Consider the following 23,386-nt stretch of genomic DNA (forward strand, 5'->3'; position numbering starts at 1 on the left):
TGTGAGTGATGAGGTCCTAAAGTTGGAACAATGTCGAACATGGACCAAGCCCCTAGGTATGGATTATAGCTTCTATTTACTCTTCAGGTGCTACTTCTTCCAGGAAGCACTTTGTTATTTCCCCTCTGTGGATTGGGTATTTTGAGTATTGCTTATTATTGCCACTCACAAATCATAATTTTCACAGCATTTCTTCACCCTATATTTTAACCATACTTCATCTTATCTATATCCCCCTTTAGACTTACAGGCATGTCTTACTTGCTTTTTATCTCTAGTCCCTTTAAGTGCGTGACACATAGAAAGTGCTCAATAAATGCTTGTTGAGCAAATTAATAAGTCTTATTGTGCCTCTTGACATAGGAGATAAAATAATGAGTTCATCTTGGAGAAATTACATAAACTCTTTAAATATTTGGTAAATCCAGAAGTATTACTATCTAGAGTACTCAGATAAATATTATGAAATTCAGTTTTAAGACTTATTCTCATTTCCCCTCAGTTTCCTTTTAATCCAAGAGATGCTATAACAACAGAGGGTCTTCTCCTTTCCACTGCTAATACAGTCGGTTCCCAATAGCTTTTACTGAATTAAAGCTACGCCATGTTTTAGCATAAATTTCTATAGAGAGCAGCAAGGTGACAGAGAGCACTCACCCATTCAAAATACCATCCCTAAGGTCCTCCTGGGTATTGATGTAGTGTTGGCCTCAGTTCTCTGCTTTTTGCCAAAACATTCTTCACTTTTTCCTGCTTTTTAGGAACTATAGATATTTTAGTGATAAACTTCGTAATACAGAATTTTTAAAGCAATTCAGCTAACATTTCTAAGTCATAAGTTATCTATGTTAAGTCTGCAGAGCAAGCAGTCAGCTGGAGCTGAAGGGCAACAGTACACTTTTAACAGAGCTTTAAGAAATGCAGGTATATCAGCTCCTTCCTGCTTTACTCATTTAACTTATATACCCGGCCCTCTAGGCATATAGTTTGCAACCCTGATTTAGAGGATAATTGCCAAATGGTCCACTTTGATTTGGCTCTTTAGCTAAAATCTTTACAGAGCCAGAGGCAGCAAATAAAGTTAATATTCTTATAGCCACACCAATATAAATACTTATAGTCCACTTACTATTCCAGTTACTGTTAAATGTTCAACCTTGCTAATAAAAATTTTTCTTCTTTGTGTTATTCTTAATTATGAAGTATTCACTCTACCATTTAAATTACAACAATTTATACTTTTAGCTTTGATTTTCAATGTGAAGAATTGTTATAAAAATTAATGATCATCAGATTAAACAATGGATATAGCCACTTAGTCAAGACTCACTGAAATCAATCTTACTACCTCTTTAAAATAATTTCAATTTGTTAGTGATAGTATCTGATGAACATCAATGTCTTGCCACCAAAGTTAAGTATTCATGTACAGTAAATTTAATTCCATTTGAATAGAAAATTCAGGTATGACATATCTTTGGGAATGAATCATTCATAGGAGATATAACAATGGAATGATAGATTATAATGCCAGAATTTTTTAGTAACTTTTACCACTCAAATACCCAGTGTTTGTCATTTAAATAGATAAAATTGCTCTTTAGGAGTTCCACTTTCTTGAATTACAATTCTGATGAAATATCTTATTCTTTTATTACAAGCTGAAAGTGTAGTATAATGTTTTTTAAAATTCCCCTCAAACATCATTTTTTTTCCCATAGAACCAGTGATTTAGACATTTTTTTAAAACCATATTTAATTTCTTCAGTGTTATTGAATGAAAAGGTAATGGAGGAGCCAGGTTAATTTAGATACAATGTCATTTAGGTATACATTTAAAAAACCTGCCTGGCTGGGTGACTCAGTTGGTTAAAGTGCCCTTCCCGTACACCAAGGTTTCAGGTTCAGTCCTCAGCCTAGGCTCAGTTAATGAATGCATAAGTGAATGGAACAACAAAAATCAATATTTATTCCTCTCTCTCTCTCTCTCTCTCTCTCTCTCTCTCTCTCTCTCTCTCTTTCTCTCTCTCTCTCTCTCAAATCAGTAAATAAATTTTTTTTTAAATCCTGACTAACATTAGGAATATTATCATAATAGATCCCTTGGGTATCTCCCTTGGAAGTTTCAACAGTATGAACAGCTATAATGCAACAAAGCATTCCCTGGCTCAGTGCACAAACATGTCAGAGATCTGCACATTGAAACATCTAAAGGTGGGCCGGGGAGGCAAGAAGGAGGAAAAGCTGAAATGAGCCGTGGATGCAGCCCTGCCACCTTTGAGGGCTCAGCCTGGAGAGGGGAGGAATTAGGTTGTGGCTAGTGCTCCCTTCAGCAGGGAGGAGCAGAGAGATGCAGTGAGCATTCCTGCAGGAGTGGACAATATCAGCTGCAGCTAAGCCCAGTGTCAGAGGTGCAGCCATGGTTGTCTGACAATCAGCATTCCAGGCAGATAAACAAAGCCACAGAGCCTGGTCACCTCCCCTCACCCTTCTGTCCTGTTGCAGAGCACATTATCTGCAAATCCAAGAACTGGTACTATGGAACCGAAGGGAGCAGTCTGCAACTAATCCCAGGTTACGTGGAGGCACACTACCATGACGGAGACTCCATGGAGGCCCGAGGTCACCAATGTTGGGAGGGCAAAGCTACAAAGGAGGTGGCTGGATTCCCCAAGTTCACCCCACCCAAGCACATTGAGGCTGCATTAGTGGCATATGGATGTGGGGGACATCACTGGGATTTCACAGTTTGGAGCCCCATTGCCTACTGCATTCCCCTGCGGGGTGTTCTCCTAGGCCCAGGGCGAATGGATCACACAGGAGATGCCCACCTTCCCAGGGAACACAATCATTTTCCACCTCCCTGCAGAGATCTGAAAAGCTGGAGAAGTGCAAGAGAGCCTAAAAACAAACAAACAAACAAACAAGCAAAAACCTTGTGATTCAACACCACCACAGCATTTTTCAGGAATGAATATAGAGGCTGGTTAGGGTGTGTCGGAAGGAGTAGGAGTAACTGGAGAGTAGCTGGAAGATTAATGAAGCTAAAAGGATAGAAGAACCTGCCAATGTGTGCTGCAGACTCCAAAGAGCAATAGAGCATACCTTCTCCCAATGCCACTCAGCCCCACAGCCTCAAAACGGGGCTGGAGAAGCACATGTGACTTCCTAAGTAAACTAGCTCTAGTGTTGAAGAGGAAGTAAGGTCCCAGAGGAAAGCCAGGTGTCAGTTATGGTAAGATATGTAGGACCCTTAGAACAATGCAGAGGTGTAAGTACTTTTCAGAGGTAAGGACTTCAGAAGGCACAGTGAAAGGGTGAGTTGAGGATTAGCAAGAGAAAGATGGGGCTTCTATTTCAGGAAGAGATAGCTTATTTGATGCGGATGGGAATTAGGAGGTAGGAATTAATTGCTGAACAGGTATAATGACAATATTTCCACCATGAATTTGCCTCTCCTTGGTTCGGCCAAGAACTGCCACTTGCAATCCCAACCTCCCTCCTCAGCTCTCCTCTCTTTATATAGAACTTGTCATGACTTGCTCCTCCTGGGGAAATTGTTTTTAATAGTAATAGGTAATTCCTTCTCCATGTGGATATAAAATTACTATTTCAGTCTCTGCTTGCAGTATTTGATAAACACAATATGATGGTGATAGAGATTAATAAAGTCATTATAAGTATATTTTCTTTTGAGAAATTAAAACGTAAAAATTTATTTTGAAAGGCATAATAAACATCTTAAAACTTTGTTCTTCGTTATCATTTTAGGAGCATGAAAATAGATTGCTAAGTTATGAAATTGTGCTTCCTAAAAGGCAATGAGGGCTAGAGCTGTGCCCTGTTATGACTCAGGCTCTTTCTACCCTAACAGAATGAATTCAATTATTTTCAGAGCTTTTATATAGTAATGGCTTGAGAAATCAAAGCAGTACTGGGACAACCAAGAGCATGCCTTTGAGTGTGTGTGTGTGTGTGTGTGTGTGTATGAATGCACACATGCATACATGCATGTGTGTGTGTTTGTATGTGTTCAAAGTGTGCCACCCTTTTATTGGTATAATAAAGCCACATTGCCAAAATATGAGTCAATAAAAAACAGAAATTCATGCTTTGAATAATTTCTTTTACCCTTTTTTCCAGTCAATTATTTCATGCAAAACTACATTCTGGAAATAAGTAACATAACTTCTCTTATTAATAAAAAATAAAAAACAGCACTGCCTTTTATCTGTCACATTGCTATCTTTCTGGTGCAGTCTTCCTAAGGACCCATGATTATAGATATTTAGATCAAGAGCTCTTCCCTGTTGGACTAGAGTTGCACATAAAAATAAAGTGATAACAGACCAAGAAAAAGTCAAAAGCGGGTGTTTTAAGAATGTCTAATATCACCAAGAATTATGAAAATAATATTTTATAAAGATCAACTGTAATTCATATAATCCATCTGTTGCTAGTTGAAAGTTTATGCTCTTTACAAAACTTCAGAAAATATACCACAGCATTTGTATGAGTAATGAGTCATTTGTTGAAACTTATGAAAATTAGAACTTGTATAAATATCAGCTAAACCAAAAATATAATTTCTATGTTTTTCAGGAACTTCCTCAATTTGTACTTCTAATAGGTGGATTCACTAAATACATTATGAGTTCCCACTCATTATGGAGTTTGTTGAATGATTGTAAAATGAAAGTTTGAAAGTGTGATAGACATGTATATAATCATGCATGTCTTCATATATTAAATAACACAAACACGCACACAAACACACACACATGCATACCATTATTAGTTGAGTATTTTCCACAAACCATGAGTCCAGACAGAGGGAAAACCAACTTGACTGTGATGGATAAGAAAAGTATGTATTGGTAAAGGGCCTGGTTTTACTCAGGAAGAGGGGCATACCAATTTCCAACCAGAGCTGGTAGGGTCTGATGGAGTGTTCAGGTGCAGCCAATTGGAGAGCTCATCTTAGCAAGAAGGACAGGCAGGGTCCTGAAAGGAAATGCCCACCATGTTTGCATACCTCCCTGGGTCTGGAAACTCACTGTTCACACCAAATTGAGAAGTCATCTACAAGCGTTTCCCAAATTTGGGACGACTTAGCTTCAAAGAAAATAAAGTAAATAATTAAAACAGCAACTGTAACTCTAGAAATATAAAGATGTGTATAACTAAGAAAAGGTAATCATAGAGTATCACTTGGCTCATTTGTACACAGTATTTACATAGTCACAAGGAAAACACAGAAAATGGATTTTGAGGGGGGGGGAAAGCATGAGATACTTAATTAGGGAGAATAAAATGGGGGAAGTAGTATGTGTAAGTGAGCTAAGTCTTATCTACCAAAATAGGTAGATAATACTTAAAATCAATAAAACAAGATGTGTTATATAAAAATAGAGAGAAGTTAAGAGTTGACAGTATGAATAGAGAAATGGAGAAATTTTGTATAAAATTATATATTTACTAGAGGTCCCATGCACAAAATTCATGCAAGGGGCTTGGCCCTCGCAGCCCTGGCTTAGTTCAGGTCATCCAGAAGGACATTCAGATGTTTGTTTGGTTGTCCAGTCTAATTAGCATATATGCTTTTATTATTATAGATATATATAAAAAGCTACAATAATATGCAAAGTGTCCCCTTGGAAGTTCAACGAGGAGTTCAATTTCGCTATGATGTGTGCTAACCACCAGGGGGCAGCGTGGAATGAAGGAAGGCCCCTATCAGTCATGTTTGCTGTCCAGGCCTAGGGACCCTACCCATGCATGAATTTCATGCACCAGGCCTCTAGTATGTATACATGCTTATATGCACATATTATCATGATCTAATTTTTAAAATGTTCTTTAAAAGAAACCTTTTCTGAACCTCTCCATTCTCCAACCTTGAGCCCCCTATATTCTAACTGTATGTAATAGATTCCAAATATCTGCTCCCTTCCCAGACTGGAAGGACTGTGGGAAAGGGTAGATGAATGCAATTACTGGGACAGACCTTATGAATAATTGGAATTGGGGCATAATTCTGGGAATAAGGACCAACAATGATAATATTGCTAATGTAATAATAATAATGCTAATAATAATTACTGCATATCTGGAAACCTGATGACCTTCATTCCTATAACCTGGATGTTACCAAGGCATGGTCTTTTTTTACCTGTGGCATGCCTACAGATTTATCTCTTACATTCCACTTACTATGCTAACCTTCTAAGCAGACCCTCCTCTTTATGCTTAAGTTACTGACAGAAACAAATCTTTTGTGCCTCTGTCTGTCTTAACTTTACCTCAGCCTTCCCCCAAAACCCCTGTATCACCCCAAAATAGCTCTGTATCATCATTAGTGAAAACTTTCCAATATTCTGCTCTGTCATATTCGGCTTCTGTCGTCACACTTTACCCCTGGAGCCCAAGATTCTTTTCCTGATCTTCCAGCTCCTCCAGAACCTGGCCTCACTGGCCCATCCCACATTACTTCCCACAGCTCCCAGACTCACCGTCCCACTTATTATACCTCCCCAGACCTCACCATCCTCATTATTACAACACACTCAGCCCTACCTCCTGTCTTTTATTACTCCACACTCCCTTTCCCCAAAAAGACCAGAGCATATTCATGGCCTGAGAATATAATGTTTCTTTTGAGATATCTACAAAGAAAATCAATTTCATTTACTTAATCAATAATTTGTTGCAATCTCTTCTACTTTTCTACTGTAGAAACAACCTCTCCATATTAAAATTGTTCCTAAATAGAACTTGCCTTAAGAAATAATGTTTTATTTTATTTTTCAATGAATATAGTTTTTGATTTTATGGATTAATAAAATGAACATATGTAAACTGTGCTTCTGGACAAGTAATGGAAGAGGCTGCTATTTTAAAAGCAGCACAACTATAAATACTGCTTTTGTTTTCATTTCAAAAATTATTTTTCCTGCTTCTCTTCTGCAGTTTTAATTTCTTACTAAATGATTGTTTTCTCCTTTTCTTTAACTCAGTCAGATCACTTAAAGAATTAATTTGATGAAGTATTGAGGGGTCTAATTGTTTAATAGGCAGAAATTAGCCCCTGCCAAGAGCACTTTAAAAACTGGCATATACCAGGCATAATTACAAATTCTTTAGAAGAATCTATTTCTATACAATAGCTTAATTAGTTATTAGTAGACAGCACTGGCCACAATTTAAACCCAGCTTTTAATTTCACCCAAGCTTTTTATTTTATTTTTTTTCAAGCAATTGTAAGTGATTAATTGGGCTCAAATTAGTCCCTTTCAAGGAGCAATTGGCTACTTATCCCTGATTTTCAAGATTTAAGTGGTCTTATGCACTGGCAATTAGCTTCCCACTGGCATCCTGCCTACAGATCCAAAGTTCTTTCCCAGAGTTGTCAAAGCTTTGTCTCACGATGGGCAACCTGTAGTCAGATGACCAGTGGATACTTTGGATTATGTTCATTTCTTTGGAGAAATCATGGCAGTTCTTAAGAAAATTGAAGCCAAAACAGAGATATATTTACCTGAGGAGAAAAATTGGTATGGGAAAATTGGTTGACCCAGATAATTGCCTCAATTCTCTAGAATCTAGACTTTTCCAAAATGGCCTATTCATTTATGTGATTATAAAAATTACTTATTTTTCCCCTCTACTTTAGTGGTGCAACCTATGCATTGACTTGGTGGCATTTACCAGTGAAATATTCAAGGGAGCAGTTTTCCAGTCATTGGATGGAATTATTGTCTCAGCTAACTGTAAGCTGCGGAAGATCTTCACCTTAAAATCCAAACCTGAAGACACTGCTGATAAAGATGGTATGTTCAAATCACTATCTAGATTTTTAAATTCTCCGATACGCTTCTAACATTAGACATGTTTTTGAAGACTATGAGCCCCTGGTAGCGGTTTTTAAATTTTATTTTATTGTGGAAAGAATACTTAACATGAGACCTATCATTTTAATAAAGTTTAACTATACAATATATAATTGTTGACTATGGGTATAATGTTGTACAGCAGACCTGTAAAGCTTATTCATCTCCCCTGAAACTCTATGCTCATCTTATATAATAAAAGGCTAATATGCAAATCAACTGAATGGCAGAATGACTGGTTGCTCTGATGCACACTGACCACCAGAGGGCAGATGTTCAATGCAGGAGCTGCCCCCTGGTGGTCAGTGTACTTCCACAGGGGAAATGCTACTCAGCCAGAAGCCCTGAGCAAGGCTCAAGTCTGGCAAGCATAGTGGTGGTGGCAGGAGCCTCTCCTGCCCCCACAGCAGGCAGACATCCCCCAAGGGCTCCCAGACTGCCAGAGGGCCCAGGCCAGCCTGAGGGACTCTCCCAAGTGCACAAATTTTCATGCACTGGGCCTCTAATTGATTAATAACTCCCAACTTCCCCTTTCTCCAACCCTGGCAACTCTTTGATTCCATGACTTAGGCTATTTTAGTTATCTCATATAAGTTGAATTATATAGTAACTGTTTCTCTGCAATTGGTTTAGTTCACTTAGCATAAGTTTTCATGGTTCATCCATGTTGTAGCATATGGCATTCTTTACTTTGGATCACATGTTTATTTTTATAAACTTGTACCATTTTAAACTCACTCAAGCTAGAAAGTGCTGCCTAATCCTTTGTTGTTCTGTTTATACAGTGGATATAATAGAAAGTGAATTACTGAAGCCTTAAAATAGCAATTAACTAATTTTTCACTTTCCTAGAAGAATGACTTATGCTAGGCAACTAGTAAAGCAGCTGATTTAACTTAGTTTATTACTTTTATGGCCCCTGAGGGGGCATGGAGTGGCATTTTTAGGTACTTGCTGAATTAATAACTAACTTGTATTATTCTGCATTTAAAAAAAATAGAATATGTGTAGATGGGTAAGAGAAAGAGGAGAGAAAAGAGAAGACTGGAAAGAGCAAGTGATTGTCCATTAAAAATAGATGTATACTATGCAATGATGACTTTACAGGTCTTCTGACTCCCCAATTTAGTATTTTTTCTAAAGTATCAATATTGGAAAATGTGCATTCTGTGTTTAGAGATGCAAAAAGTGAATATTTTTATCTCTCCCACATAAACTGACATCAGTTACCTGTCATAAATGTTTGATGAATTAATGAAGTAGGGTTGGCTAATTGTTTATTCATTCAATTATTCATTTACTGTCTACATTCAATAAATTTTTATTGAGTGTCAAGCAATGTGAAGAAAATTATCTCTTCAAAGGCCACAGAAAAAAACTAGAATCACTGATGTCTTGCATTAACAGACTCAATGAGCAGAGAAGAGCCTTAGAGGTCATATAATCCAATGTCTTAATTATACATGGGAGGAAAACCAGGCCCATTAGTTATGAGGCATCTTGTGTTGTTGAGGTCACAAAGGTGGAACCTGAGGCCAAGTGTCTGACTAACTTTTCCTTCCCCACAGTGCACAGTTTACTTTTCTTAATAACTAGAATGGTTTAGTGTTTTTAATAATTAAGATTGTTGAGTATTTTCCTACCTCTCTATTATCTCCAGGTCAGGTGAATGCACATCAGACCCAATCTCATCAGTTTAAAGCTTCATTCCCACTCCTTCCTATTTGGGAACTGAACTGAAAATGTTCTTCCCTAACAAACTACTGTAGGACAAGAAAGGGGATAAAATATTAGCATTTCAGAGGTGCCCAGCAGCCAGTAATAGGTCCCACAAATATGGGTCATGAATATCTGTATATCCAGACACAATTATTCAATTAAAATATCAATTTTATAATTAAATATTATATAATATTTATGATAGAACTTCACATCTCAAAAACTCTAAGGATAACAGTTCTATTTATAGCAGCATCCAAAATAACTAAATACCGAGGAATAAATTTAACCAAGAGGGTGAAAAACTTCACTGAAAACTATAAAACGTTGCTAAAATAAAATAAAGATAATCCATATAAATGGAAAGACATATGTCCATGGATTGCAAGACAATTTTGTGAAGATGTCAGTATTACACAAAGAGATCTAAAGATTCATTACAATCTCCCTCAAAATTTCAGTGGCCTTTTTTGCAGAAATGGAAAAGCTGATCTTCAAATTCATAAGGAACTTTGAAGGGACTCAAATTGCCAAAAATAGTCTTGAAAAAGAATAGCAAAGTTGTAGCATTTATACTTTCAAATTTCAAAATTTACCTGAGAGTTACAGTAATCAAAACAGTATAACACAATTAGGATAGACAAATAGACCAGTGGGATAGAATTGAGCCCAGAAATGAACCGATAAATCTGATTTTGGTAAGGATGCCAAGAACATTCAATGGGGAGAAAGCAGTTTCTTCAACAGTGGTTCTGGGACAATTGAACAACCATATGCAAAGAATGAGGCTGGACCCCTACTTCACACCATATGTAAAAATTAACTCAAAATGCATCAGTGACCTAAATACAAGAGTGGGCAAAAGTAAGTCTACAGGTGTAATTCAAATAACACAATAGTAATCAACAATAATACAAGAATAAACTCTGTTTCACATACTCACAACTGTAAATCTACTTTTGCCTCCCCTCCCCCTCTATAAAAACTAATAGGAAAAAAATAGAGCTAAATCTTAAGTATCTTCAACTTGGCCTAGGATTTCTAAATATGACTGACACCAAAAGCACAGCAACAAATATTTTTAAATAGATAAATTGGACTTTAAAAGTTAAACTTTAGTATATAAAGGAGACTATCAAATTGAAAAGCCTACAAAGTGGGGAAAAAATATTTGTAAGATAGGATATATATTCTGATTCTACATATAGGGAATGTATATTCTGATGTAATCTGGTATCTGGAATATGTAACTGACTCATAATTCAACAAAAAGACACACAACCCAATTAAAAAATGGTCAAAGGACTTGAATAAACATTTTTCCAAATGGATGACAAACATGAAAAGATGCTTAACATCATAGTCATTAAGGAAATTAAATTAAAACTACAGTGAGACACCTCTTTATACTCACTGAGATGATTATAATGATTTTTACTAACTGAGATGATTATAATGATTTTTAATGGAAAGTAAGTGTTGGCAAGGGTGTGGAGAAACTGGAACCCTTGCACATCACTAAAGGGAATACATAATGGTTCACTTGCTGTGAAAACAGTTGCTGTAGTTTCTAAAACACATAAGCATAGATTACTATATGACCCTGCAATTCCACTACTAAAAAGGAGGGTAGACAGATACATGTACATATATGTTAATAGCAGCATTATTCATGGTCACCAGAATGTGGAAACAGCCCAAATGTTTATTAAGCAATGATTGGATAAACAAAATGTGGTACGTGGTATACATGCAGACATCAAATGTCCAGAGTAGATAAATCTGTAGAGATAGAATTCATATTTGTAGTTGTCAGGGACTGAGGGCTGGAGGGCATGGCAGTAGCTGATTAATGGGTGTGGGATTTTACTTTGGAATTATGGAAATATTTTGGAGGTATATAGAGGTAGTGGTTGCTCACCATTGTGAGTTTGCTAAATGCCACTGAATCATTCATTTTAAAATGCTTACTTTTATGTAAATGTGAATTTCTCCTCAATAAATTAGTTCTTTAAAAATTCAAAGGGATTCATTCAGGATAGCTAAGTTTTGGTTATATTCCAGGTTTATTTATCACTTATCATTTATCATTTACCAGCTATCATTCAGGATAGCTAAGTTTTGGTTATATTCCAGGTTTATTTGTCTCTATAAATATCAAGACCTTCCTAATATATAAAAACCATGGGTCGTAATGACTGGTAATGACCGAGGCTCAACCAACTGGAAGTTGGTCCTGCAGTCAGTGCTGGGTTGCTTCTGCTGCAGACCCAGTGCCACAGCACTGATTGCTGAGGGGGCTGAGAATCAGGGCAAGAGAGAGGCCTGAAGAGAGAAGCAGGGACTGATCAACATGTTGCCTCTGTGGCAGCTTTTGATCAGCACTTGCCTCTCTCTTTCTCTCCCAGTCTGGCCAGCAACCATACCTCCATTTCTCTCCAGGCCTCCACCAGGGGTGCAGATCAGCCCTGCCTTTCTGATCAGGCCTCTTTGATAGGCCCAGAGATGCTGATTGGCATAGAAACCGACCAATCAGAATCAAATCTGGGTCCCAGAGGAGGACAGTTGGGGGCAAGATCAGGCTGGCAGGGGAGGGGTCTTTGGGGGCGAGATTAGACCAGCAGGGGAGAGCAGTTAGAGGCAATTAGGCAGGCAGGCAGAGGCATTTAGGGGTGATATGGCAGGCAGGCAGGTGAGCGGTTAGGAGCCAGTGGTCCCAGATTGTGAGGGGGATGTCCGATTGGAGAGGGTGCAGGCTGGGCTGAGGGAACCTCCCCCTTCATGCATGAATTTCATGCACCAGACCACTAGTTTATTATAAAAAGCACATTCTTGTGGTGATTTTTGTCGTCATTGTAATGAAAAATTTTACATAAGTATTTGTCTGTTATCCTATATAGTAAAGAGTAATATACTAATTAGACCAAACAGCAGAATGTCTATCCAGACAACCTTCCAGACAAAGCTGAGGCTGTGTGAGCCGGCTGAGACTATGAGGGGCTATGAGGGCTGAGCTCCTTGCACAAATTTTTGCATCAGGCCTGTAGTTAATAATAACACTTATGTGACACTTTTTAGGTAACAGGGACTATTCTTAGCCCCTTTTATTCATTAACACATTTAATCATCACAATAACGATATAAGGTATTTGTATATCCATGTTTTAGAGATAAGGAGAGTAGGACACAACAAGATAAACTACTCTGCCAAAGCCATACAGCTAATAAGTGGTGGAGTTAGAATGTGAACCCAGAGCCCCTTGCTCCTGTTACTGTTAACCCCTATAGTATACTGTATAATAATATCTTTCTCAGTATACAGTAAACTTCATAAAGGCTGGGATTTGAATCCATGCCAGGCCTAGAGAAAAATCTAAGTTATTTGGCAAGTGAATGAATGAACAAACAAAAAGTAAACTGACTTTGTATCAATATTTTCATAGATTAAGTGTTTATAACCCCTAAAATCCATATGTTGACACTTAATCCCCAAAGTGACGATATTTGGAGGAGGGACTTTTGTCAGTGATTAGCTCATGGGGGTAGAGTAATACCCTTATCAATGAGGCCCCAGAGCTCCCTCACGCCATCTGCCATGTGAAGGTATAGCAAGAAGATGGTCATCTCTGAATCAGGAATAGGACACTCCCCAGACACCAATCTGCTGGTGCCTTGATCTTGGACTTCTCAGTCTATGGAGGCTAAGAAATTAACTTCTGTGAGGAATTAATTTCTGTTGCTTGTAAGCCTACCATATTCTGATATAACAGGCCCAACAAACTAACACAAATATTTTGGCAGAGACTTTTGTGTTTTCTGCTTGTCTCTCCCTGGTGTTTTAGAGAGGTGAGATTTTATATAAATAAGGCACTGTGCTAGCCACTGCGGTTATCCTCATATTAATAAGAGTAATATAATTGACTATGGGACCAGTAAACTACTATAAAATTAGTCCTTACTTAAACCATATGAATTAAGAGAAACCATGACGAAAACAGATTTATAAATCTCCCTATTTTACAAGGGAGATGATTTTTAATGTATAAAGTACTTTATGTATGTATTAATATTGATGACTTAATTTTTAAAGCTAGTTAAGATACTTGTCAAAGTTAATAAACACCTACAGAATGGTTCATTTTCTAGTGACTTTATGGCAAACAAGGTTGCAAGTTCACTCAGACATCCTAATGATACATTGACTTATCCTGGGAGTAGAGACATAGAAAATATTAAAATAAAGACACCACCTGGTTGTGTTTGGATACTGCATGAGCAAATCTGGCAGCTTTCTCATGGCCTTCCCTTTCATGTTCCATTTTGTCATTCTGAGCTGACCATTCCAGCCAACATTATGTTCTTTCAGATTTGTTAAAATCTGAAGTATTTTGACAAAACAGTTTAAATTCAACTATGTCATTTTTCAGACATTAATCAAGCAGTCTGGAGACAAAAATCTATTCCAGAAGATAGAACTTGTCTGGAGGAACAATGCAAACAGACCATGCCCTGGCCCCATAGTATCTGATTGCCAGCCTGATTTGTTATTTGCTATGTAGGGAGAAAGTTGTGATAGCCAAATAAAATGTGTATGGAGTACTGCTTCTCAGGATGTAGCTGGACAAAGAACAACCAAAGAGGGCTTGGCAGCTGTGTTTCATCTGGGTCAGCTGTTATTAAGGTCTTTTGTCCATGACCACTTATTGAGCATCCTCTTTGAACCAGATGCAGCACTAAATATACAGTAGGATTATCCCTCCATTCTCTTCCATGCTGGCAGCACTTTGACAGAATTGTCTTTCTTTTATTTCCTAGAATGCATAAGAGTCCTTTTGCCTTCAGTCTTCAAAGGCTCTGTTCCTTTTATCTGAATGCCACCCCATTTCACCAGGCCTTTTTCTATTTATCCTTTGACTCGGGTTAAATGTCTCTTTATCAGAGATGTTCGTGACATGCTATATTGGTAGATTTCCCATTACATCTTTCATAACACCTTGAACTTTTCCTTCAGAGCACTTAACAGAACTATAATTAAATAGTTATTTACCTATAATTAGTTTCCTATTCTCTGCTAGGTATAAACTTCAAGAAAGCCAAGACAGAACCACCGAGTCACCATTAGATTCCCAGCCATTACATGAGTGTTTGACACAGAATAGAGGCTCAATAAGTGTTTGTTGAATGAGTAAATGAATGGATGCAAACAGACCATGCCCTCTATTTATTCACAATATAGCAGTTTCATTTCTATTGCATTATCTGTACTCTTTTTCAGAATTCTTATTTTTAAATTAAGCTATAAATGCTAAAAAAAATAAAATAAAATAAATCACCTAGGAATTGAACTTGGAGGGGGTGGTTAGTAGTGAGGTGGGTAGTAGGGAGATGAGTTAACATCCACTTAGATTTATCAGAACATCCAAACACCAGGGCATAGTGTGGTTTCACAAAAATTAAACTAAGTTTGAGAGTTAGTAGTTGCTAAATTAAATGGTCTTAATGATTAGGCTTTATATTAAATTAATAAGCCAATAGTTTTTTATCTCTCCTTTTATTGAAGGTTTTATACTGCCAAGAGTTTTTCTCAAACAATAATCCAATAAGTAGTGAAACAGTTCTGGGTACAAAGAGAGAATAGATATATAGAAAGAGAATGTGACACAGAGGGGATTTGAGCCTTTTCATGTGAAATCTGATTTGCATGTCAACCACATTCCTGTAAGATTCAGATTGCCTGTCTTAATGTTAGTGTTTACACTTATATGTAATAATTTTTGAGGGATAATTGATTGAATTTTTCTTACTACTCACATTCACATATTTACAAACAATTTTTTGCACTATATTCTAAGATTTATATAAAGAAGAAAATAAAAATTATACTTAAAGTAACCATCAAATGTCATGCACCGGGCCTCTAGTATTAATTATAATATCTTTTCCTTTGAAAATATTCAAAGGTAAGATGTTAACATTAGGGGAAGCTGAGTAATGGGCATAGAGGAACTCTGTACTGTTTTGATAACTTTTCTATAGATCTAAAATTATTTCAATATAAAAAGTAAAAATTTTAATTTGTTCATAAATAGCTATAGTGCTTATTCAGTAACATCATTGAACTTACTGATCTCGTAGAAATGAGCCAGTGAAAATCCCAGAAACTTTCAATGAAGTATACCTAAGTAGCTCTTCTCTCAAGGTACATTCTAGTATTAAAAATAAATGTAAGCTATTTCCAGTGAATGCTCTTTCTTATTGCACAAGTCTCTGAACCTATTCCATATGTTATATACTCTCTCATTTAATCCTTGTACAGTCCTACAAAATAAGCAGTAAAATTATCAGGCTCATTTTACAGATGAGAAAGCCAAGGATACAAGGTTGAGCAGTGCATCCAAAATCATACTCTAAAATGATTTCCTTTAATTGGTTTCATTTATAAGATCTGTCCATTTGGCAGAAATGGCTTACATTTGGGGATTGAATGTTTGTCTTTATTTCCAGCTGGATATGGTGTACCTTTTCCAACAGATGAGCCTACAGACATTATTCCTCGGAGCTGCCAACTAACGACAGATGTTCCACAAGTCACACAGCTGCTAAACATGACCAAGCTCCGCCAAACTATAATAAAACTCGGAGGTCATCCTCTAAGCTCAGCAGAATCAGGTATCCACTTAGGCACCTAAATTATAAGCATAATTATTTCTAAGACCAAAAGAAAAGGGGGGAAAAAACCTTGCAATTAATCTTTGTAGCTTGAAGTTAAATACTACACTTCAGCATTGACTCATGTCAGTGACATATTATTTTAAATTTCTTTTTAGCAACTAAAATTTTCCTGGATTTTTTTACATAACAAATCAAAACATCCTCAATTATTCTTCTCCTTTTCCTACATGCTGCCATTTATACCTCCCAAACATCTCTTAAATCTGTCTATTCTGTCTTGTTTTTCATTCATTCATCTCAGCCTCCCAGATAATCTCCACATTGCTGTAAGAACTCTCTTTCTGACAATGGAAATATGATCCTGCCACTCTAATTGAAGACTTTTTAAATTAAATGCCTTTCCAGCTGTCGTAGAAAGCAATGCGAAAAGACCCTTGGGAATGCACGCAGAGCCAGCCTCCCCTACCCCAGGCCGGCAGCAGCTTTCTTTCCCGACACCTTTCTCTCACTCCTGCTCACTCTGTGGGCTTTCACGTATTCATATTTGGATATTGCTGTTTTGTTGGTCTAAAATGGCTTCAAAGCTTGCCTTTCTGCTTGGAAAAATCGCCATTTTTCTTTCTAGACCAGTGGCTCCCAACCTTTTTTGGCCATGCCCCACCTAAGCATCTCTAAAATTCTTATGCCCCCCGTGACATATAATTCTTATATTTCAAAAAGTTAACTCCTACTTGCATGGAAGAAGTCTACAAGACCATTAACTTGGTCCTAACATGGCATCCATGAAAGAGAAAAATAAAAGAACGAAAAGATAGTTGAAGTATTGAGGAAGAAATCGCTAAGAAATTGTTAAAAAATAATAATATGAAATGATATGAAAAAATAGCAAATAAAGTTTCAAAACATATAACAAAGAACTGAAATGCATAAATATATCACAATATGTATTTATATATTTATATACTATATATGAGGCCCCTAGAACTATAAGAAATGCAAAACATTCACTGTTAATAACTCATTCTTGAATTGACCCCTTAAAAATCAAACTGCCCCTCTGTGGGGTATGTGCCCCACGGTGGGAACCACTGTACTAGACCCAACTCAAAGGCCACCTCTTCTATGCAGCCTTTCCTAACTCTAACAAGCACTGTTCTCTTTCCATGACTTTCCCCCTTTTCTTTTCCTTTCTTTTTTTTTCTTTAATATATTTTTATTGATTTTACACAGAGAGGAAGAGAGAGGGATAGAGAGTTAGAAACATCGATGAGAGAGAAACATCGACCAGCTGCCTCTTGCACACCCCCCACTGGGGATGTGCCCGCAACCAAGGTTCGTGCCCTTGACGAGAATCGAGCCTGGGACCTTTCAGTCCACAGGCTGACGCTCTATCCATTGAGCCAAACCATTTCAGCCTTTTCCTTTCTTTTTTTTTTTTTTTTTTTTTTTTTTTTTTTGCAGTACTTTTTCATATGTCTGCATTCCCCAATAAAATATGACTTCCTTATTCTTCTATTTTCCTGGCTTCTAACACAGGGCTTGCAGATTACCCCCAGCCAGGCGCTGCAGACTCAAATTACAAAAGAGGCCAGTCAGAAAACATAAACAAATAGTGACCTGGATGCCTGGATATTTGACACATAGAAACATTTTCTACTTCAATAGTGAGCCTTATTGGGAGTGGAGGGAATTAGAGAAGGAGGTTGAGCTACTGCATCAAAGGTGTGGTTCTCTACTATTAAAGCAGTAACATTAACTACTATGCAAATGATCCAGTCAGTGGGGAATAACACTCAGCCCCTTTAAGGGAGCTGTAGAGAGAGGTGAGGGCTGCAGCAAACTAGAAGCTCATTGTTGCTGGAGAAGGGGAAACTGCAGTTCAGTTCTGGTCAAGTGCTGCCTTGCTGGAATGCAGGCCCAATCTCACAGTTCTTCCTCCCCCCCCCCCCCCCCCCAAGAATGGTATCCTGATGTTTATGAGAAATCTCCCAATTCTAAAATATTATCATCAGTCTAAATTTTTTGTAAGCCTAACAAAACATGCCAGTGCATGCCAGTTCTCTGCCCCTGCAGTAGTCACCATAGCTATTGACCAAATGAATGAATAATATTCTACAAATCAAGTAGCCTAATACTTTTTAGATGAGTTGTTCTCAACCTCCTATATTTTAGAATCACCTGAGATATTTTAAAAATAACCGATACAAAAAATTATTATAATGTCTATGCTTCATTCCAAGAGATTCTGATTTAATTGGCCTGGGATGAATTTTTTTAAGCTCCCCCACCAATTCTAATGCTCAGGGTTGAGAACCATTGGGTCACTTATCCTCACAAAGGTCCTATGGTTTAAATGACACTCATAAACACTGTAGTGATTTAGAAGGGGTGAAATGGTCCTAATAGGCACTTGTGGAGGAAGTAGATTTTGGAAGTATTCAGTAAATTATTGTATAGGTGTTTATGATGAATAAGTAAGTATAAGATTTATGGATGTGAGAGATGGTACAGCACACTTCATGGAGGAGTTTCCTGAGGGATTGCTAGGAGGAATAGCTTGAGTGGGCAGAACGGCTATGTTGGGAACAAGAAGAGTAACGATAACTTATTTTTAAGAAGTTGAAGTTGATGTCAGGATTCAATATGAATTTGTAAGTCAAGTGAGACCAGAGATTAAGGATTACAACTAAAATTGCAGCAAGTGTCTGTGAAAGTGGGACATAATAACACTGAGAGGAACTGCAGTGAAAAACTGGCAGGGCTTTGTGATTCTCAGAAAGCAGCGGGAGAAGGGAGAGTGGCCAAAGTTTGAGAGGTCAACGTAGAAATAGGAAAAGGAGATACCCAGGATGACGTGAATGAGCTGCAAAAATGGACTCAGTTTTACTCTGTATTTATCCTATGTTCATTTAGTCTGGTGAATTTCTAATATATCATCAGCACTACATGTCCTAAATGATATATTCCTAAAGAATTGGGATTGATGTTATAATTTTTTCAGTGTAAACCCTGGCAGAAGACCATGTGTAAATAGGCACTACATTGTTAAGCCCTTTACTATCACTGACGTACAGAAGAGTAGAGAGAATATATAATGGACCCCCATATCTCCATTACCTGCTTCCACAATTACCAACTTTGGGCCAAATTTTTTATAACAATGAAGGCATAAGTAGTGAGAATTTGTACATTTATTATATGCACTATCTTTAGATGGGTTGGAGAGAAAGATATATACAATCCATTTTCATTACATGACATTTAGAAAGATATAAAAGAATGAAAAAGATTCCACTACCCAGACAACCACTTTAAACACATTGAGTTAAAATTCAATCTTAATGGAAGATTTGCCACAGAATGAAATGACTAGGACTATTTTCTATAAGCAAACATACTATGTGTATCTAATAGGCTGTGATAGTTTTCAGTAATAGAAGTGATTAAGCTGTAAAGCCTATCAGATAATTCTATGCGATTGTAAATGCTATTTGTCTTCTCTGTATCTCAATGTTTTAAGAATTAATTATGTCTTTAATGAGACAACCAAGATGGCGGCATAGGGCAGACACCCGAATGCAGCCTACCACAACAAGTTTGAATTTAGAACTGAAAACCGGGGGAAACATCACCCTGAAGTGCCGGACGGCTGGCTGAAGGGAGGCTCTACCATCTGGGAAGGAGAGAGAAGGCGCACTGACCCTCAGAAACTGTGAAGGTACGGAAAACTGTGCACGCGAAAAAGCCTCAGAGTTCGCTGCCGGCTGGCTTGCAGAGCGTGGAGAGAGCGGGCCGAGTTCGCTACTGGCTTACTCCCTGTGCACTGAGAGGGCGGACAGCTAATGCACGGCTGGCTTTCTTGTTCGGGAGGAAAACAAAACCACCCTATTGCGCTGACAGAGGCCAGTCTGTCAGGCAGTGGGCAGAGATCTCTCGGAGGTGTGTGAAGCCAGCGGCCATTACTGCGGGACTCAGAAACCAGGCCCTCATAAGGAGGGGCTGAATAAAGCTTGTCTGCACCACCCAAGACTATGCCCCATCCAAACAGAGCATAGAGGCCCTTCCAGTGGCTAGCTTCCTTGTTCGCTGCCAATAGGACTCTCCCAGGGAGGGGCAGACAGGAATCTAAAGCATGTCTGCGCCTATACCAAAGAGGTGTGCGTGCCTACAACCAATTGTGCATTGTGCGGGATTCAACAAAGCTTGTCTGTGCCACCCCGAGACTCTGCCCATCCAAGCAGAATACAGAAATCCTCCTAGCTGAGACACTTCTGATCCTCATAGCCATCAACGCTTCCCAGTGATACCAACAACAAGCAAGGCTTAACAACAAGACTGCCCACCCATCCCACAAAGGGCTACACCAAGACTGTCCACCTCAGGTAACTGGGAGGCTGACTCACTGAACCATATAGGACACCTTAGCAAACAAAGCCACCCTACCAACTCAGGGAAGCTGTGAAAATGCCAAGACAAGGAATTAGATCACAAACAAAAGAAATGGAGGAAAAGAAGAGACTGGATATAGAGTTCAAAACCACACTTACAAGGTTTTTTAAGAATTTCCTAGAAAAGGTCGATAAGACCTATGAGGAGATGAAAAGGGATCAACAAGAACTAATAAGGGATCAACAAGAACTAATAAGGGATCAACAAGAACTAATAAGGGATCAACAAGAACTAATAAGGGATCAACAAGAAATAAAGAATACATTGTCTGAATTAAAAAATATTATACAGAGTCCTAAAAACAAAATGGAAGATCTCAAGAATCAAGTCAAAGATTTGGAACATAAAGAGCGAGAAGATACTCCTCCACAGAAGCAAGAAGTCAAGAGAATCCAGAAAGTTGAAGATGATTTAAGAAACCTCTGGGATAACTTCAAGCGAACCAATATCAGAATTATGGGGGTCCCAGAAGATGAGAGAGAGCAAGATATCGAAAACATACTGAAAGAAATATTGACAGAAAACTTCCCCCACCTGGTGAAAGAATTAGACTTACAAGTCCAGGAAGCGCACAGAACTCCAAACAAAAGGAATCCAAAGAAGACCACACCAAGACACATCATAATTAAAATTCCAAGAGCAAAAGACAAAGAGAGAATATTAAAAGCAGCAAGAGCAAGAGCAAAGCAGGTAGTTACCTATAAAGGAGCACCCATATGATTGTCAGCTGATTTCTCAACAGAAACCATGCAGGCCAGACGAGAATGGCAAGAAATATTCAAGTTAATGAATAGCAAGAACCTACAGCCAAAAATAATCTACCCAGCAAAGCTATCACTCAGAATCGAAGGCCAGATAAAGAGCTTCACTAATAAAAAAAAAAGCTAAAGGAGTTCATCACAGCCAAACCAGAATTATATGAATTGCTGAAGGGGGTTCTTTTAGAAGAGAAAGTAAATAAAGATAAAAACTATGAACAACAAATATGTAACTATCAACTCGTGAATCTAAAAACCAAGGGAATTAAAAAAAATCTTATGAACAATAACTGGTGAATATAATAGAATCAGAGGTATAGAAGGGGAGTGGACTGACGATTCTTGGGGAAAGGGGGAGAGGGGGGTATAGGAAGAGACTGAACATAAACTGTGCACCTATGGATGAGGACAGTGGGGGGTGGGGAAAGGGCAGAGGGTGGGGTGGGAACCTGGTGGAGGGGGGAAAATGAGGAACTTTTGGTATAATATGAACAATAAAGATTTATTTTAAAAAATAAAAAATAAATAAAAATAAAAAAATAAAAAGAATTAATTATGTCTTTAAAAGATAATGTAAACCTATAACCAAATATTTTAAGTGTCCTTTTTATTTACAGTTCAAGGATACATGATGCCTGAGATTAAAAAGGAATTTGAATAAATATTAATTGCATCATTAAATAAAAATTAAACAGAAACTTTTTCATAGGCCATATTTGATCCCAACTTGTAGAAGATGTTAGTTCATATTTTGAAATTTCCAAAAATGGGCTCTCAATGCATAATTTGAGTTATATATACAAAATAATAGCATATTTCTTCTGTCCTGTGAATCCCAATTATACTTAATATTTATTTAAAATTATAGAGATCATTACTATTTCTCTTAAGTAAATCTCATTGCACTTGTATGGCAGCTAAGATTACATGAACATATATTGAACTTTGTGGCTCTCTTTCTACATATAATTTTTTTTAATGGTTATAAAGATGCTTAAGGAACTTACTGCAAATTACAATAGCATACAAAGGGAAATAGAGGCCATGAACCTATAAATAATTTTCAATTATTTTACATGGGTGGGCTTTGAAATTAGATTAATATAATAATAATTTTGTTCTCTGTGTAACATATTTTATCTGAGAGATGTAGCTTATGAATAGTGCCTAAGGACAGACTTTTTAATCACATAAAAACCAGGAGATATTTCTTTATATGAACTAGGTATTTTTGTGTCTTTCTAAAAAAAATGGACTTCCCCTGCTGAGATTTGAATTGCATGAGAACTGACTGTGTTTTTGTAATTGACTATGCAGTACTTGTGTAAATTATATTTTATTATAAATGCACATATTGAGAGATCCCTTATGAAGCTGCTGCAGGAAGAAGTAGGGGTTTCCTATAGATGCTCTCCAGGATGTTTACCCAAGCAAAAAAGGAAACATTGAGCCCAGCCTTGCCACTGTGGCTCAGTGGCTGAGCATCAACCTCAGAGCCAGGATTTCACAGTTTGATTCCTGGTCAGGGCTCTACCCTCAGGAGGGGGTATGCGGGAAGCAGCCAATCAATGATTCTCATTATTGATGTTGCGCTCGCTCTCTCTCTCTCTCTCTCTCTCTCTCTCTCTCTCTCTCTCTCTTTCTCTCTCTCTGAAATCAATATAAATTTTTTAAAAGAAACATTGAAACTTCTGTTTTAGAGTACTTTTTATTCAATATTTTATAACTTGATCAAAAGAATTTAACAAAATTAATAAAATAATTGTATTTCCACAAAGCCAGTATTACCACACATTTGTACTGTGCACTTGTTCCCTTTGTCAATTCCATTCCTGGTACACATTAGCTAGTGAGTGTTAATCTTCAGAAGACTGTGAGACCTGATTATCTTATTTTCAT

At 37.5% G+C, this 23,386-nt stretch overlaps 1 protein-coding gene across 5 annotated transcripts in view; it reads left to right on the forward strand.

Annotated features, from left to right (window-relative positions):
* CFAP20DC (CFAP20 domain containing) overlaps positions 1 to 23,386 on the forward strand; it is a 207,228-nt gene that overhangs the window by 82,606 nt on the left and 101,236 nt on the right. For all 5 annotated transcript variants that reach the window (XM_036430673.2, XM_036430678.2, XM_036430677.2 and 2 more), the window contains exons 6-7: positions 7,673 to 7,829; positions 16,113 to 16,277. In XM_036430673.2, coding sequence (XP_036286566.1) covers positions 7,673 to 7,829; positions 16,113 to 16,277 — 322 coding nt within the window. The remainder of the gene's footprint in view (positions 1 to 7,672; positions 7,830 to 16,112; positions 16,278 to 23,386) is intronic.

This window comes from Pipistrellus kuhlii, unplaced genomic scaffold, assembly GCF_014108245.1.
Source record: "Pipistrellus kuhlii isolate mPipKuh1 unplaced genomic scaffold, mPipKuh1.p scaffold_m20_p_11, whole genome shotgun sequence".
Lineage (NCBI taxonomy): Eukaryota > Metazoa > Chordata > Mammalia > Chiroptera > Vespertilionidae > Pipistrellus > Pipistrellus kuhlii.